This window comes from Dendropsophus ebraccatus, chromosome 1 (genome assembly GCF_027789765.1).
Source record: "Dendropsophus ebraccatus isolate aDenEbr1 chromosome 1, aDenEbr1.pat, whole genome shotgun sequence".
Classification (NCBI taxonomy): domain Eukaryota; kingdom Metazoa; phylum Chordata; class Amphibia; order Anura; family Hylidae; genus Dendropsophus; species Dendropsophus ebraccatus.
This window is the reverse complement of record NC_091454.1, coordinates 151,180,153-151,198,610: the sequence shown is the minus strand read 5'-3', so window position 1 is coordinate 151,198,610 and position 18,458 is coordinate 151,180,153. Positions and strand designations below refer to the sequence as shown.

Sequence of the window (18,458 nt, the reverse complement as noted above, 5' to 3'; positions counted from 1 at the left end):
TTTCAAAGAGTCTAAACACAGGAAGTCCCCTGTTTCCCAGATAATCTGCATGTTCATAGAGAAGTCAGTCATGTGATTGATGGACACATTAAGCAGTGACACTCTATACTGACCGGGACCTTATGTATCTCTACTAAAAGACTAAAAAGCTGCCTTTAGGACACTGGACCTGGATACAAGTAAGTATAGCCTAGTTTCGTAGCATAACAAAAAAAAGGTATGATTTTTCTAACTTACTTTATATCACATAAACTGTCGATTTAGATTTTGAAAGTTATAATTTCAGCTGTAAATAGTGTACAAGAGGCATAGTCTAGTATTCCCTCAGCCCTAGCACTGACACAACTTACTATGCTGTATGTCCGCCTTTTGTATAATCAGGGCCATACACTGTGCATAGACAGTGAGTTGTAGCGGTGCTAGGCCCCAGGAAACAATAGGCTCCACCTCTAAAACAATTTGAAGCCCAAATCAAGGATTTTTTAAAATAAAATAAAAAACACAGACACAATCAACAGAGGTATGTTTTAAATGTTTTCACTGATCTCTATCCAGCTGTGCCGCCAGCTAAGTAATTGGTCTGGGGGTGACCTATTTACTTTGAGCTATAAAGGAAACTGAATGATTGCTTAATGTAATGCATATGCATTACACTGATCTATATCAGGAGTGCTTCACTAGCACAGCCTGCCACAGGAAGGCTGCATCGGTAGCTCAGTCACCCCAGGGGGCTGTGCCCTGACAACTGGTCGTCAACCCCCAATTACATCATGGGGGTGCCGATCAGACCCTCTGAACACCGATGATGATGAACTCCAGTGTCAATATTCACTGGCTGGTGATTACTGGGCATGTTGTGGTTCCCAAAAATGCGCCATGCTCCCTCACCTAATGCATGACATGAGAAATGGGTTAAATAGGCACTGTCACCAGAAAAAACTTTCACAATATGTCACATAGACATTTTTATTGATCAAGGTCTGTGTAACATGACCAAGATGTCCACATAAAGGATTTCTATAGGGCTGTCTCAATCACATAGACACAGAGCAGGGAGACTGCAAAACTATGGACTAGAACTCAACACTTCTGAAATAAAAAGGCTTTTTTAAAACTTCTTGGTCATAACCTCCCTTGTTCACAGCATGATACAGTATTAAAACAACCAATATTATACACATAATGACAACCAATCACATAGTTTATGAACATGTCACCAGATTTTTCTGACCTGAAAAATGGGGAATAAGAACACAATACATACAGTAGTAATATATGTCCATTGGCTCGTCGCGCTGTCAATCACTCTTGACATAGCAGACGCCCCTGGACGCAGCACGTCTGCTATGAATAACGCAGCTGGTCCTAGAGGTGCAGAGCGGCCTCTTGTGACCACAGACATCATTTTGCCTGCGGTCAAAAGAGGCCACTCTCCACCTCTAGGGACAGCCGTGTTATTTATAGCAGACGTGCTGTGTGCAGGCGCGTCTGCTATGTCCCCTGTCGGGAGGAAAGAAGAAGACCCCGCCAATGAGAGCCTTTAGGAACCGGAGCTCAGGGAGGAGAGAGGATCTGCTGGGGAGCCTGTAAGAGGTGAGTATGGTTTTATTTTTGTTTTTCTTATGGGGGATGCTGCATGTGGAGGGTGCTGAATGGAGGGGGGGGGCTATATAAGGGGGTGCTAAACGGCAGGGAAGGGGGCTATATAAGGGGGGTGCTGCACATGGGGGAGGTATATAAGGGGTGCTGCACATGGGGGAGGTATATAAGGGGGGTGCTGCACATGGGGGAGGTATATAAGGGGGGTGCTGCACATGGGGGGATGTATATAAGGAGGAACTGCACATGGGGGAGGTATATAGGAGGATGGTGCACAGGGGGGAGTCATATAAGGGGGATTCTGCACATGGGGGAGGTATATAAGGGGGATGGTGCACAGGGGGGAGTCATATAAGGGGGGTGCTGCACATGGGGATGTATATAAGGGGGATGCTGCACAGGGTGAGGTATAAAAAGGGGATGATGCACATGGGGGAGATATATAAGGGGGGTGCTGCACATGGGGGAGGTATATAAGGGGGATGCTGCACATGGGGGAGGTATATAAGGGGGATGGTGCACAGGGGGAGTCATAAGGGGGGTTCTGCACATGGGGAGGTATATAAGGGGGTGCTACACATGGGGGAGGTATATACAGTAAGGGGGTGCTGCACATGGAGGAGGTATATAAGGGAGGTGCTGCACATGGGGGAGGTATATAAGGGGGGTACTGCACATGAGGGATGTATATAAGGGGAATGCTGCACATGGAAGAGGTATATAAGGGGGATACTGCACATGGGGGAGGTATATAAGGTGGGTGCTGCACTTTGGGGGGTGGTTATATTTTATTAGGACTGCATAGAGGAGTCTATACTATATAGCATACAGTATATTATATACAATAAAATACAAAATGGGCTTAGTTTATGAAAGTACAAATAATTTTTATTATGTATAATAGGTACCAATACATAAAAAAGCTTTCTTAATACTAAATTAAGTTATAAAGTATGACCACAAAGTATGCAACAAAGTATGTCACTAATGATATTACCCACAACAGTTTTGCTATATGGGAATATATATGCAAGGTGCTTTAGATCTCGTAATGCTCTAATACTGCCTCAGTTTCAATGAACACATAGGCAACCAAAACCAAATGACCATTATAACATTTAGAACTTATTGCACCTACCCATATTGTCAGACACCGCACGAGCCGTTCATACGGACGTTTCGCTATTGCACGCTTCCTCGGGGAACTGCCCACTTCTAGTCTCACCCCCTTAAATATGCCTCAATCCTCATTAACACACCTGCATCTTCCGGGACCACGGCGCGCTGGACCGGAAGCGGAGGCCGGGTCACATCCGGTTTGGCAACTCACCCCAAGTGCGCATGTCCACAACAAAAATGTCACGGACATGCGCACATCAGGTAACTGAGGCCAACCGGATGCGACGACGGCGTCAGGGACCGCCCCAGTGCGCACGCCTGGGGGTGCTTGGTCACGGGACTCTGCTTGGCCAATAGTAGCTGTGCTATCTACAGTACTGAAACTACATGGAAAACCTCTGAAACCGCTGTATACATTTAAAGAGCCTGATTAGTGAAAGTAACAATTATTCTGGGGATAATATATGTGTTGCCAAACCAGATGTGACGCGGCCTCCGCTTCCAGTCCAGCGCGCCGTGGTCCCGGAAGATGCGGGTGTGTTAATGAGGATTGAGGCATATTTAAGGGGGGTGAGACTAGAAGTGGGCAGTTCCCCGAGGAAGCGTGCAATAGCGAAACGTACGTAGGAACGGCTTGTGCGGTGTCTGACAATATGGGTAGGGGCAATAAGTTCTAAATGTTATAATGGCCATTTGGTTTTGGTTGCCTATGTGTTCATTGAAACTGAGGCAGTATTAGAGCATTACGAGATCTAAAGCAATTTGCATATATATTCCCATATAGCAAAACTGTTGTGGGTAATATCATTAGTGACATACTTTGTTGCAGACACTTGTTTTATTTTGTTTTTATTGTGGTCATACTTTTAAACTTCATTTAGTATTAAGAAAGCTTTTTTATGTATTGGTACCTATTATACATAATAAAAATGATTTGTACTTTCATGAACTAAGCCCATTTTGTCTTTTATTGTATATAATTTTATTTTGGGTAGTTTCAAATGATAGGGTGACATCTGGTGGTGTAGGTTGGTACTACAACCCCTGTTCTAAGATCATTTCATTTCACATCTATCACAAACCAGTGTGTGTAATTATATAGCATATATATAACTATTATGTGGGGGCACAGGGGAGCCTTAGGGGAACAGAAGGGCAAATAACTATATAGGGACATGGGACCTAAATACTATTGTGTTCTAGAGCAAGGAGCCTAAAATGTTTCTCTGGTAGATTCTGTAAGAAAGGATTCATGGTGAGGAGAAGAATTCAAGATGGCACAGGCTGGATGGAGAAGAAAAAGGAAAAGTGAACAACTCAGAGAAGACGCCTGCTGTGAGTCACTGGATGTAACTGCACTCTGTTATAGGGTTGTAGTGATAGTGGTCATGGTGTGGCGGTATTATGTAGTGGTATCATTGTGGTTCTTGATACTGTATGGGGAGACTTAGAGGGGTCCTTAAAGGGGTCCATGTGGACAATAAGACAATCAGTTGTGCTTTTCCTACACAGTATATGAGCTGCTTATATTCTCATCTCATGGCTTGCTGACTCTGATAGCATTGCGTCTGGAGGGGGGGGGGAGGCAGAAAACAAATTTCGCACAGGGCGCCATCTGCCCTTAGGCCGGCCCTGATTCTGTTCAGCTTCTCTGTCACTAGTGTATGCTACCCTTAGAGGGGAAAGCATAAACCTACTGACAAGGTCTCTTTAATCTAATAAGCCTCTCTGTTCAGGACACATTTCCTCCAATCTCCCCCTCATCGTGGTTTGAAAACTTGCCAAAGGTTAATGTCTGCAATGTGCTCTAAGACTCTCACTTTCAGCTTCCTTATAGCACATCCTACGTACAAAAGATTACATGTCGTACTTTCTATACCATAAATCCATAAATCACATGATCGGAGCTTCATAAGATTTAATAACTATAAAATGTGAAGTCTCATCTGAGGAGTTAACTCCAGTCTCCTCCGTGCATACTTACAGGTAATATACAGTGCACTACCACATGCAAAGAAGCCCTGTTGCGTAAGCCAACTTTTATGTCTGGCAGAACTCACAAATAGATTTAGGGACAAAAGGTCTCCTATCGTTTGTCTCTTTCTGGTAACACAATTTATTCCTTTTCCAAGGATCACGGTCTTGGTATAATACAGGAATAAATCTATTAGTATTGGACTTAATTTCTCCATGCTGGAAGTTGTACAGTGAGGAAAAAACAAGTGAAAATTTCATATCTTAGGGTGCGTTCACACCAGTGGCGTCGCTAGGCAGTTTTATCCGGGGCTCCTGCCCCGGATAAAATGCCTGCTGCCCCGAATGTTTTCTGCCCCTGCATCTCCTATAGACTGTCAGTGAGTGAGTGCACTCACACTGACTCTGACTGTCCCGTGCAGTCAGAGTCAGTGTGTGCCGGTGCAAGCTGTTATCTGACTGGGCCCTGGTTCAGGCACTTACCCAGTCAGATGCCAGTCAGTGCGGGCACACTGCACACTGAATCTGTCTGTCCTGGCCCCGCAGCAGGATGTGCAGCAGTCAGTGAGTGCAAGCTGTCATCTGATGGGGCTCTTACCTTACCCAGTCAGATGACAGCCAGTGCTGGCCCCTGCTCCTGGAGAGGCCCAGTAGGCTGCCTCATGCTGCAGTCTGGGATCCTGCTCCCTCCACATAATATGTTTCCTGCTCTCCTCTGCTGTCGGGAGGAGGGGGAGGGGCGGGAGGACACAGGAGAGTCGGGACCATGAGGAAGAGGGTGGCTGGACAGGAGCTGAGGACAACCTGATAAAAAGTAAGTGTGTATGTGAGTGTGTGTGCCTGCCTGCCTGTCCGTGTATGAGAACTGTGGATGTCTCTATGCAGTGTGCAAGTGTATGTGTGTAAAGTGTGCTTATGTATGTAAGGTGCACAGTGTGTGTATTAAACGTGTATGAATGCATGTATAGTATATGATATATGAGCAGTAAGTGTATGCATGTACAGTATATGATATATGAGCAGTAAGTGTATGCATGTACAGTGTGTGCATATGGTGTATGCATATGTGTACAGTATGTGTATGTGATATATGTGCAGTATGTGTATATGATGTATGTATATGGTGTATGTGTGTATATGATGTATAGAGTGTATGCATGTACAGTGTTGGTGTATATGATATATGTATATGGTGTATGCATGTATAGTATGTGTGTAAGTATGTGATGTATGTGCAGTGTGTTTAGGGTGTGTGTGTATGCATATGGGGTGTATATGATGTATACACAGGGGGACTACCAGCAGGGGATATTAAACCACCTTTGATGGTGGCCGGATGGGGGTGGCCGCTAGGTGAGGTAATGTGTATGTGTGGAGGATGGCCGCCAAATGAGGTAGTGTGTGTGTGTGGGGGGGGGGGGGTCAGCCAGGTGGGGTAGTGTGTGTGTATGTGTCAGGTGGGGTAGTGTGTGTGTGGGTCAGGTGGGGTAGTGTATGTGTATGGGTCAGGTGGGGTAGTGTGTGTGTGTGTGTGTATGAGTCAGGTGGGGTAGTGTGTGTGTGTGTGTATGAGTCAGGTGGGGTAGTGTGTGTGTGTGTGTGTATGGGTCAGGTGGGGTAGTGTGTGTGTGGGTCAGGTGGGGTAGTGTGTGTGTGTATGGGTCAGGTGGGGTAGTGTGTGTGTGTTTGTATGGGTCAGGTGGGGTAGTGTGTGTATGGGTCAGGTGGGGTAGTGTGTGTATGGGTCAGGTGGGGTAGTGTGTGTGTGTATGAGTCAGGTGGGGTAGTGTGTGTGTGTGTGTGTGTTTGTATGGGTCAGGTGGGGTAGTGTGTGTGTGTATGGGTCAGGTGGGGTAGTGTGTGTGTGTATGGGTCAGGTGGGGTAGTGTGTGTATGGGTCAGGTGGGGTAGTGTGTGTGTATGGGTCAGGTGGGGTAGTGTGTGTATGGGTCAGGTGGGGTAGTGTGTGTGTATGGGTCAGGTGGGGTAGTGTGTGTGTATAAGTCAGGTGGGGTAGTGTGTGTGTGTTTGTATGGGTCAGGTGGGGTAGTGTGTGTATGGGTCAGGTGGGGTAGTGTGTGTATGGGTCAGGTGGGGTAGTGTGTGTGTGTATGGGTCAGGTGGGGTAGTGTGTGTGTGTATGGGTCAGGTGGGGTAGTGTGTGTGTGTGTTTGTATGGGTCAGATGGGGTAGTGTGTGTATGGGTCAGGTGGGGTAGTGTGTGTGTATGAGTCAGGTGGGATAGTGTGTGTGTGTGTATGAGTCAGGTGGGGTAGTGTGTGTGTGTTTGTATGGGTCAGGTGGGGTAGTGTGTGTGTGGGTCAGGTGGGGTAGTGTGTGTGTATGGGTCAGGTGGGGTAGTGTGTGTGTATGGGTCAGGTGGGGTAGTGTGTGTGTATGGGTCAGGTGGGGTAGTGTGTGTGTATGGGTTAGGTGGGGGTAGTGTGTGTGTGTGTGTGTGTGTGGGGGGGGTTACTGCAGGCAGAGAGGGGGAAATATATTACTATAGTGGATACAGCAGATGCATTATTACTATATAGGGAAAAAAGCAGGGGACATTATTACTATGGAGGGACACAGCAAGAAAATCTTCTTAGGCTAGGTTCACACTGCGTTTTCAGCATCCGTTTAACGCATCCGTTTTTTGCAAAAAACGCATGAAAAACGGATTGCAAAAAACGGATTCATTTGTGTGCATCCGTTTTTCCATTGACTTCCATTATAAAAAAAAACGGATCCGTTTTTTTTGGCGGACCAAAACGGACCAAAAAACGTTGCTGACCCTATTTTTCTGGACGTTAAAAAAAACGGATCCGTTAAACGGATGCTGAAAACGCAGTGTGAACCTAGCCTTAGAAATGCTTTTACTTGGCAATTTTTCACCACTGGGGTGTACTGCGACTGGTGACAGTGACCCTGACAGGAGCTCAGGCCAGGTGGCTGCCTCTTTCTGTTTAGCCACAGTTGTTATGAGTGGCAGCAATAGAGCTGGGCTAATAGAGCGGTCATTGAGGTTACTAACTTCTGCACTGGGCTCCTTCGCTAATCATTTATGACGACACTCAGAGGGCCCGGGCCCCGGATGTTTTAGGACCCTAGCAACGCCCCTGGTTCACACATACAGGATCCGCAGCAGGATTGATGGTGTAGATCTGCTGCATATCCTGTACGTGTGAACACACCCTTACTGTTATTTTGTAATAGGGCATTTTATGGGGTGTAACTCAATCCGACAGGAGCTTTAGATAGCATCCACTGTTTGTAACACCTATTCTTCAATCATATCCTAATGTCCTGTTTACTTTGAAGGGGCTATCCAGCCAGAACCCTTTTGTAGCCTGGATAGATGAGCAGGCCTGCTACATCAATGCATAGTACAGGCAGCAGTGCAGGAGCCAGAAAGGTAAGTGTATGTTTTTGTTTTTTTTAACTCACCCCCTCCCCAGTTATAGTGCAGAAAGGAGTCCTGGCTGGACAACCCCTTTAATGTAAACTGATGTGTCACTTCAAGCCCTCCTAGCCCTGGTGAATTCCACTAAAGGGATAGACTCTACTGTATGTCTGAGGTGACAACTGTCTGCATTTAGGATGGTGTTACTTGCCATGGCCTTTCTGTATAAACTAGTGATTACCCTCCTCCACAGATCCTATAAATAAAATGTCCAGTAGCAAGAGTAACAGACCGCTCAGCCAATCATTGACTGAAACACGATAGCACCACGGCCACTGATTGGCTGAGCAGGCTGTCACTCTCATCTTAGGAAGTGGAGGCAGTTGCGATCAGCAGGAGACACCAGGGGAGGGTGGACAGGTAAGTATTGATGAGCAAACTTGCTTAAAGCATGAAAACAGCTAAATGCCTGCAATCGTTTGGCTGTTTTAACGTGGTTCATTTAGGGACAAAGCCAAACTTTTCTCTAGTTGTTACCCACAAAATAAACATATTTTCTCTCACCATCCCATAAAAAGGTAAGCTACTGTCAGCAAGAATTTTTAACCCAAAGCTAAAAAATATGTTTGAGTTAGTAATCCCTGGCCCGAAGAATGTTTTCCTGCAAGTCGAGTTAATATATTTAAATCTCGGTGTGTGGCTCCGGGTATGAGTAAATATGCAACTTACGTATGCAGTAGGAATTTTAACAAATAATCATAAAAAAAGAAGCTGCAGTACGACACCAAGTATACTATAACTTAGCCTTTATTTATACCAATAAACATAAAATTGCCACTCAATTGTGTTTAAAGGTTAAAGTTATATGAACATGTCTTGTGTTAGGAATGGTGTTTTCCATTAGGCCCTACCTGTCATAGTCATAGAATACTGTATATGGTAATTGTTAAGGTAGTCAAAGTAATTTCATCTGAAATTCCAGTGCAATGATATGTGCCCCCACCCCAAAAAAGTAAAAAAATAAAATAAATAAAAATTGTGTATGGTTGTTTAGTTCACAATACATTTTTGCTCCTATAGGGTAGAAGTCTATTCCAGCAATAAATGCCATGTCTATGTGCCTATTGGCATTTTTCCCTAATACTTCAATAAAAATTCTAGAATTACATGATGAACACATGACTTGAGAATAAAAACACAAGAGATAACACCAGAGTTACAAGTAGAGGATATTTATAAGCAGTAATTTGTTGTTTTGCTACTTAAAATATATTCCCTTAACCTTGATTTGGCAGCTAGGACACAAATTCTGCAAGTTTTATTAAAAAAAAATAATTGAACAGCTATGGGAATTTCAGCAAACATATCTGCCTTGTTGTGAATGCATCATGAAATGTCATGGAGTTGATTCATTAACAAGTTTTAAAAAGCAATGTAGTCTTGTTAGTGTAGTGCACCCTCTAGTGGAGAACATAAGGTACTGAAAGCCTTCACTGTTAATGGCAAAACAGCTAAAAAAAGAAAAATGATGTATAGCTTAAATCAAGTTTATATATTAAACATATTGGTTAAGAATTTTTGATTATGTTTATTTCAAATTTTCCATTTTACTGTCTATATTATAAAAATATTTATATCTTGCAGTTATTCTCACCACTAGGTCTAAAACAAAGCCTAAGACTGTGGTGATTTGTACAGCATAACAGTGACAGGTGACATGAATAGATATATATCACTGGTATAAGACAATTTTAAGACAATAGCAGCTCCCTGTGGAATAACCTCTTTAGCCTCTTGGGGACCTATGGCGTACCTGGTACATCATGGAGACGCTGGGGGGGTCAGAGAGGGGTCACGTTGTGTTCAGCAGCCGGGAACCGCTGCTATTAGCTGATGCGGGCCTTTTGCTGTGCTGACTAATTAAGCATTTAAATGCAATGTTAGGACTATGCCTATCTGTATCTTGGCACAGTCCTCGTATTGCGTAGTGCGAGACTGCGTTTTTTGTGATAGCTTTGTACTCATTTTGTTTTTTTCTTTTTTGTTGTCTAAACCTTCTCCTATATTATAGTGTTTCTCTACCTGGCATGATGTATCAACATGATACCGGGAGCAGGGAAACTGTTTGAATCTCCGCAACACTGTAGTGACAGAGCCACGTGGCTGCTTCATTACAGTGCAGCGGAGATTCAATCAGTTTCTCCGCTCCAATACAGGACTTCCCCATCCGTAGCCTACACAATATAAGGGATGTGGGAATAAGCCCTTATTTGTTCTGTGACTGACAGGTCTGCCTTCTAGTGTGTGTGCTGTGCTCAGGTGTCCATGAGGTGAACACGGAGGGACCAGTAGCCGTGGCAGCTAAGTGGGTGAGGGTCATTTGGGCACTTGTCACGGTAGCCTGGAGTGGCATGGTTACCCACCCCCGATCGGTTGACCTTCAGTCCCGCAGGTTTAGCCCAAGTATACACTGGTGTGTTGGTGCAAAGGAATAGACAGAGTCCAATGACTTAACCAGAATAATGTCCATTTACTTAGAACTTCAGTGCAATACACAAAAATAGGTTTCTGCTTCAATAACAATAGATGCAGACAGGAGTGCGAAGCAGTGTTAATCTGTGAACGGAAGAGAGGGGAGTAGTGGAGCGTCTTGAGGGGCTTTTCCAAGGTAGCAGTGTACTCTGCCTGGGATAGCGTAGCTGGGTGTAGTAGAGAATAAGAAGAAAGAAGATCTGTGTACTCACATATACTGAACCGCCTAATGCCCTATAGCGTTGAGGTACCTGTCCCGTGAGGGTAGTATGAGGCCCCAGGTCCCTGAGCTGGGTTGAGCAGACTTCCTGAAACTTTCCAGGATAGCCGCACGTTACGCAGTGGAATATATTGGCTAACCCAGCTTTGTTCCACTGGGGGTGAGTGCCTAACTGGATCCAGGTCACTGCCCTGTACAGCTAGTATCCCTGACGTGGAAAAGGTCGTCCTCAGAGGACGTCCTTTTCCTCCAGAGGGGGTCCAGCACTGCATGCTAGTGGTTGATTGCTGTTAGAAGAAGTAAGTCTCTGGTTCCCTGGCTTCATTGTAGCAAGAACTGTGTCTTTTAATTACACTCTCTCTCTCTCTCCCCCAACTGGAAGACTCCTCCCACCGGGAACTAGAACTCCTTTTCTAGGGGCATACTAAGCTTCCCTGTGATTGGTGGGGGCTGTGTGTGTAAGCAACAAAGGACAGGATAGGGTAGAAAAAGGAGGGGAAGTATCCTGCACCTACAACTGGACAGGAGAACAACATGTGACAAAGACAGTTAACCCAATACTTTCCTCAGCTGTGCACAGAATAAGTCATAACAAAAAAACAGTAGTGACACCTAGTGGGGAAAACACAGTATATAGTTAGACCATCTCCCATTCTGTGAACCTTTGATAAAACTTTACACAGGTGCATGAGAAACTTAGCGCAACACTTTGTGCTGGGGCACTATATCTGTGGCTGGAGATCAAGGGCTGGGCCAATCCAGTCCTGAATCTGACCCCTGACCTCCTATAAAGCACCTCCAGTATCTGCACTAGATGCTGGCTATTTTGAGTTCTCACTCTGTTTCTGCTGGCTCCCTATTTTTGCATTGCCTTGTTTTCTGAAATCCATTTTTGTTGCCGGGCTGGAGGTCAGGGCCACAATGACGCTGATCCCAGCTCAGCATTCTATTACTATGGCCTCCAGCAGCTCATAGAAACTTAGATCAATGCAGTGCATATGTATTGCATTGATCTTTATTAACAATTAATATATTGTTTATGGAATTCCCATAGTTTCATTAATAAAAAAAAAATCCCATCCCATAATAAAAGTTTAAATCACCCCAATTTTCCCATTTTCGAAATAAATAAATATATTTAATATTGGCGCATGAGGAATTGTACTAACTATTAAATAATCACATTCCTGATCCCACATTCCAGTAAACATCCCAAGCGCAAAAACCTGCCAAAATACAAAATTGACCATTTTTGGTCACATCAAATTCTGAAAAAAATTGTAATAAGTGATCGAAAAGTTGCATATACGCAAGCAAGCTACCAATAGAAAGTACAGACCATGTCACGAAAAAATTACAACTCATTTAGCCCCATAGATCAAAAAGTAAAAGCGTTATAGGATGGTTATAGAGTAAAAGGCTGCTCAAATATTGCTTTTGACAGAGACTGTCAGTAGGTTTATGCTGCCCTACCTAAGAGTAGCATAAACTAATGGCAAACAAGCTGAGCAAAGAGATGTATCACTTACATTGTTTTGTGCAGCTGATTCTTAGATATTCTCCTGAATAACGAGGACTCTGGGTACTATGCACTAATCCTCTCCATTATGTGCATGTGCTCAATAACCCTCAATATTTATGAGTACCAGCTCCCTCACTCCACTGGCAGCTTATTGGCAGTTATCTATCTATAGGCCATGTTCCCACTACGTAACAATGGTCGTGATTACTACGGTACTCGAGTAGTGGTACCTTCTAAGGAATCCTGGCCGGAGTGTATACACATAATATGCAGTCTGGCCGGAATCCCTAGCGGTGCTGCAAGGAACTGACATGTCAGTTTACTGCAGCCTTGTCAGTTCACACAATGGAGTGTATGACTCTGGCTGCACGCTTAATTGTGTGAAGCAAGGAATTCGGATGTGGGTGCGCATGGATGCGCATGCATCCGAATTCAGCGACTGTAAAGACCATCTGGCCAGTACTGGGATAATCTTTTCTGACACCGGCCGTTCCGTGACCCGGCCGGGTAATGGAATGGTCAGTGTCATACAAAGGGTGAACATAGCCATACTGTGTATATATACTGTTAATAGGCAAACAATGATGCAATACTAAATTCTGTTCAGCATTTCTGTCATTACTTAATGCTGCCCTTATTTACCCCTTCCCGCAAATGGACATTACCGCACTATCCAATTTTGCTTTTGAGTTACTGAAAGTGGACATGAAATGGAGACAGAAGCAGTTCCAGTGCCATCAGCAGTGGGTATCTGTCGTCAGTGATAGCCAGGCACTCACCACAACTGCCTTGCTCGCATCCCAGCAGTTAAACCCATATATGGTGCGGTCAGTGCAATTGCAGCATCTCCTTCTGTTCACCATTGGGACTCTGCAAAGTGATTGCAAAGTCCCGATGGTAGTTATGAAAATCGGAGACCTCTCTGAGGCCTCCAGTGTCATGGCTCTAGAAGTCAATCAGACTCTGCCCTAAAGCAAAAACAGTGCGCACACCATGCAGAATAATGTTCATAATTGATTGTGGCCATCTAAATATTATCTACTCATTGTTTTATTTACACTTCAAATAATGGCCATATTTACCTTATATTTTACTGTCTGTGAACCTAGCCTTGTAGCTATAGCAATTATATATCCCTTTGGTTTTGCGATAAAATCTGGTGGCAGCATTAGTGAGCAAAAAAAAAGTGCTGGTACAAATGCCTGGACACCGTCATTATTCACACAGTAGTAATAGTAGTAGATAGTATTGGATATTACAGGGTTAGTGCTAGAGAAATGTGGAGCCCACTTACATCATCATCCAGGTAGCGGTGCTCTTCACACTGTGGGTAACAGATCCCTGCTTTAAAGCTGCTGCCTTTGTCACAAGTCTTGCATCCTTGCACTGAAGAGTCTGTATAGGATATATTATCACATTTGTGGGAAATGCTGTAGAAATGCAGTACATGACCTCTCCGAAAGAGAGACAGTACAATCCTTCTTATAAAAAAACTTCACTTTATCATGCCGATCTAACATTGGTCTCAAAAACAACAGAAAAGAACTATAAGGCCATGTAAAACAGCAGCCATTCTGCAGTATCGGCCACTGTTCACCCCAGTGGTGTTACCCGTCTTTCTCCATTACTTCTATTTATCTCAAGAAAACCCTAAGAACAGTTGTTGGAATTGTGGGTTGTCCAAAACCCAGTTTCCAAAGCCCAGTTCAAGAATAATGAAATTTACGTGTATTTACCTAAAGGCAATTGTAATGTTTTACATGTAATCCATTTTTTCAGATTATGAATACAAAATGGCAGCAGGAGAGTCTTACCATTGCAGGTTCTGCAGCTTGGGTGACACTTCTTGCATTTGTTTCCATGCATGTAAAACCTATCAGGGCACTCATTAACGCAGTGGGTGGTATCCTCTATGAGGAAGGTTCCTGAAGGACATTCTAGACAAGAATCAAATCCAGGACCAGAACAGAGCTGACAGTGAGAGTCACATTTATCACATTGGTTATTTCTTTTATAGTATCTGTTGGTACAAAAAGATACAGAAATTCAATATTTGAGATCCACAAAAAAAAAAAAAAAAAAAACAATGTAAGGCTGGGTTCACACTGCGTTTTTGCAATCCGCTCTTTTCATCCATTTTTGCATTAAAAAAGATGGAAAAACAGATGCATTCGTTTTCCCATTGACTTCCATTATAAAAAAAAAGGATCAAAATGCATCCTTTTTTTTTACGTACACAAAAATAAGGTCAAGTAGGTTTTGTGTATGTTAAAAAAAACCAGATGCGTTTTGATCCTTATTTATAATGGGACTCAATGAGAAAAATGGAACGAATGCGCACAAATTCATCATTTTTTTCCAAAAACGGATGAAAAAATGGATTTCAAAAACTTGTGCAAAAAAAGGGTGAACCTAGCCTTACCCCTGTAAGAATTAATTTAGTCATAACGTGATTTGTCACTGAATTATTGGTGTAAAACTTGAATCTTGGGAAAGTCTTATTATTTAGAAATGGTTATGTGTATTACAGTTAGGTCACATAAGATTTGTTTTCACTGCCTGCATCTCCTGTTAGTAGGTTGTAGTTTTAGCCTAATACGTCTATTTTTTATTTAGAAAAAGATTTTTTTTTTCTATGAAACAGTTTGTCTGTTTGTATAGGTACTGTCATTACCAATAAATAATAAGACTTTTTCCTATATAAAACACAATGCTATCAATTTGACCACTAGGAGTCTAACTTACTGTAAAATTGCAGATGACTCTCCAATACTAGGGCTATTTGGCCTTTAGAATGGGGGAAGTGATCTGGGGGAGGTCAGCAGCTGTACATGTCCCTATAACCCACCTGTTATCTGCAGTAGCTGAACAAACTAAGGGTCCATTTACGCATACAGATAAATCACCTAAGCACTCGTTTAGTGCAGACCGAGCAATAATTTTTTCTCTTAAACAATAGGGGAGACATTTATTAAGTCCAATGTTTTTTTACACCGGACTTATAAATGTCCCCACATCTCCGGCGCTACGGAGATTTATGTAGAGGCGGACTGCCTCTACATAAATCCGATGCGCGTCGGTGCGCACAGCCGAAAACCTACGCCACCTGAAAGGTGGAGTAGGTTTTCGGCGTATCTTTCAGTTTAAAAATGATGAATCGCGTGGACTATGAGTCCGTGCCCCCTGTCCCGCCCCTTCCACACCCCCCCCCCGGCCCCCGCCCCCCCCCCCCCCCCCCCCGGCCTACGCAGCGGAAAGTGGCGATTTGCGAATATTTTATTCGCAAAACGGCCATTTGCGAATAAAATCATGCGCAAATCGGCACTTTCCGCCGAAAAAAAAATGTACGCCGTTTGATACATGTCCCCCTAGGTGTTAAGACAAGAAGATAAATCACTATAAAAAGGCATTAGTGTGATCATAATTATGTTTATATATATAATTTGAATGATCGGAATTGCGTTCGAATCTGAATACTATGAACGATGAATGTTTACACTGAAAGACTTGAGAACAATTAATGATGACTAAGAAGAAGAAAAAACGTCCACTGGTTCAGAGTAAAATGCAGAGGTATGAGCAGCATACATAAGACAAAAATATATATATTTGCTGTGGGTTTTTTTTACTTCAATTCGGATGTCATGACTGGCGTATGTTAAAGTCAATCTGTCATAATAAAAAAAAACTGTCAAAAGTTTCACTGCTTACACCACCACCGATCAGGAAGACGAGCAGGGAGTACCACACTGCACTTACCCACTATCAATCATCTCTGTCCAGACAACCCTGTAGACTTATAATTGAGCTGCCTGAATGGAGATTACTGGCAAGTAGTGAAATGCTACTGTGCACATCTTGTTGTTCTTGCACAGCTTCTTGACACAAATTAAAATTTTTGACATGAATACACTATATAACTAAACACAGTAGATTGTTAAACAATACAATATCATTACATATAGTTCACATAAACATCAATAAGAGTGTTTAACAACACAGGATAACTCTATAAGGCCATGTTCACACAACCTAAGTTTTGTATTAATCACGCCGTTGTTGCCGATTTGCAAGGGCCGTGATTGCTACAAAACTTATGTTGTACTACAGTAAGAGGGAATCCCTGCAGGAGTGTATACACATATACACATATCACTAGCGGCTACACGAAAAGCTGACATGTCAGTTTTGTGCAGCCACTATTCATTAAATAGCGGCCGCACAACACTGACAGCTCACACAATGGAAAGTGCAGCCTGTGTTCAACAGTGAATTGGGATGCGGGCACACATGGATGCGCCCGCATCCCAATTCAATATAATTGAAGTTTATCTGACTGGTACTGCACTTCACTGACACCGGCCGTTCTGTGACCTGTTCATACATAATGTGAACCTGGCCTAAGGGGGCAGTGTACACCATTTACCAACAGGTCATGTTTAGATGATATCCCATGCAAAAAAACACCAGTGGAAATATATGATGCTCTGAGTATAATTGTAAGGAATTGTAATTCCTTAGTAATAATACTAAGAAAATCCTCGAAACATGACCTGTTGGTGGGCCATGAGGACTGGGGTTGGAGAACACTTCCCTGAGGCATCAGGCTCCACGTGTGGCTGCTACTTCTGTACACCATAGGGGAGATTTATCAACTGGTGTTAAGTGAGACTGGTTCAGTTGCCCCTAGCAACCAATAAGATTCCACTTTTCTTTTCTCACAGATACTTTGGAAAAGGAAAAGTGGAATCTGATTGGTCGCTAGGGGCAACTGAGCCAATTCTTCTTTACACCAGTTTGATAAATCTCCCCCTATGTTTTTATACTTTTGCTATAGAATTACAATGATTTGGTCAGGGCACACAAAGGGAACGCACACAGACAAGTGAAGCCCTAACACTGTCCCACACCCACTGCCGCTGCCTACTTGTCTTGAGACCAACCTAAATGGTGGCGGACAACTTGGACCCATTCCCTATGCTGGAATAAGGGGTCAAGGAAAAAGACGAGACAAAAGACAGGACAAAGACAAACAAAACACAATGGCGGATGGTCGGCAACAAATAAGTCAGGACCAGGAGAATAAAAATACAGACCAAATCACAGAGCCAAAGAGTAGTCAGAAGCAAGCCGAGGTCAGGTATAACAGGAATTTAGATCTAGCAGGAATAAGGAGCAAGATATAGGCACAAGAAATCCTATAGCAGGCATCAGGCATGACAGAGGTGACTGGAGCAAAAAAACAAGAAACCAGATAGGAGGACCAGGCTCTCAATCACCATGCAAGGCAGGGTGTTAACTATATACATGTTGTGAAAAATCTTGCCAAAGGGTAGCTCCGCTGCAGATCCTGTAGTGTGAAGCTGAATGGGCCCCATACATGCAGCGGATCCGCTGCAAACTCGCAGTGTGAAATCCGCTGCAGATCTGGTACGTGTGAAGCTACCCAAAGAAAGAATGGGAGTTAACCTGAATCAGTTAAGCCAAAGCAGAATCAGACCATGTTTATATTAGTGAAATACAGAAATTAGAACAATTATCAAGTTCATAAATTTTGCCACAACGGCCATAGCCGGCAGCCAGAGCTCGGCTTATCAGGTACAATCATGAGAGATTTCCTCAATGTTGACAACTAAGGGTCCTATTCCACGGGCCGAGGAGGGCCCGATCAACGATGTAAACGAGCGGCGATCTGCTAGATCGCCGCTCGTTTACTGGGCCTATTCCACGGCCCGATGATCGTTGAGCGAGGGCTGCAGGGACATCGTTACCGATGTTCTTGCAGTCCTTGCAGCAGCATACATTACCTGCAGGGCTGCTTCTCTGCGCTGTCTTCATCCCCGGGTCCCGCGCGCTCTATCTTCCAAATGGCCGGTCCCGGCCTGTGATTGGCTGAGCGCTCCATCAGCTGACCGGCCATTTGGAAGATAGAGCGCGCGGGACCCGGGGATGAAGACAGCGCAGAGAAGCAGCCCTGCAGGTAATGTATAATGCTGCGCTTCTGAAATTATCGGTCGCCCGCCACGCACCGCTATTCAACCGTAGCGATGTGCGGTGGGGGAACGATGATTTTAGGTCTGGTCCTAAATGAACGATCAGCC

At 43.8% G+C, this 18,458-nt stretch overlaps 1 protein-coding gene across 2 annotated transcripts in view; it reads right to left on the bottom strand.

Annotated features, from left to right (window-relative positions):
- Window positions 1-18,458, bottom strand: part of LOC138800265 (proprotein convertase subtilisin/kexin type 5-like) — a 93,893-nt gene that overhangs the window by 19,303 nt on the left and 56,132 nt on the right. For both annotated transcript variants that reach the window (XM_069981948.1, XM_069981950.1), the window contains exons 13-14: window positions 14,172-14,377; window positions 13,652-13,752 (exon numbers count right to left, since the gene is read on the bottom strand). In XM_069981948.1, coding sequence (XP_069838049.1) covers window positions 13,652-13,752; window positions 14,172-14,377 — 307 coding nt within the window. The remainder of the gene's footprint in view (window positions 1-13,651; window positions 13,753-14,171; window positions 14,378-18,458) is intronic.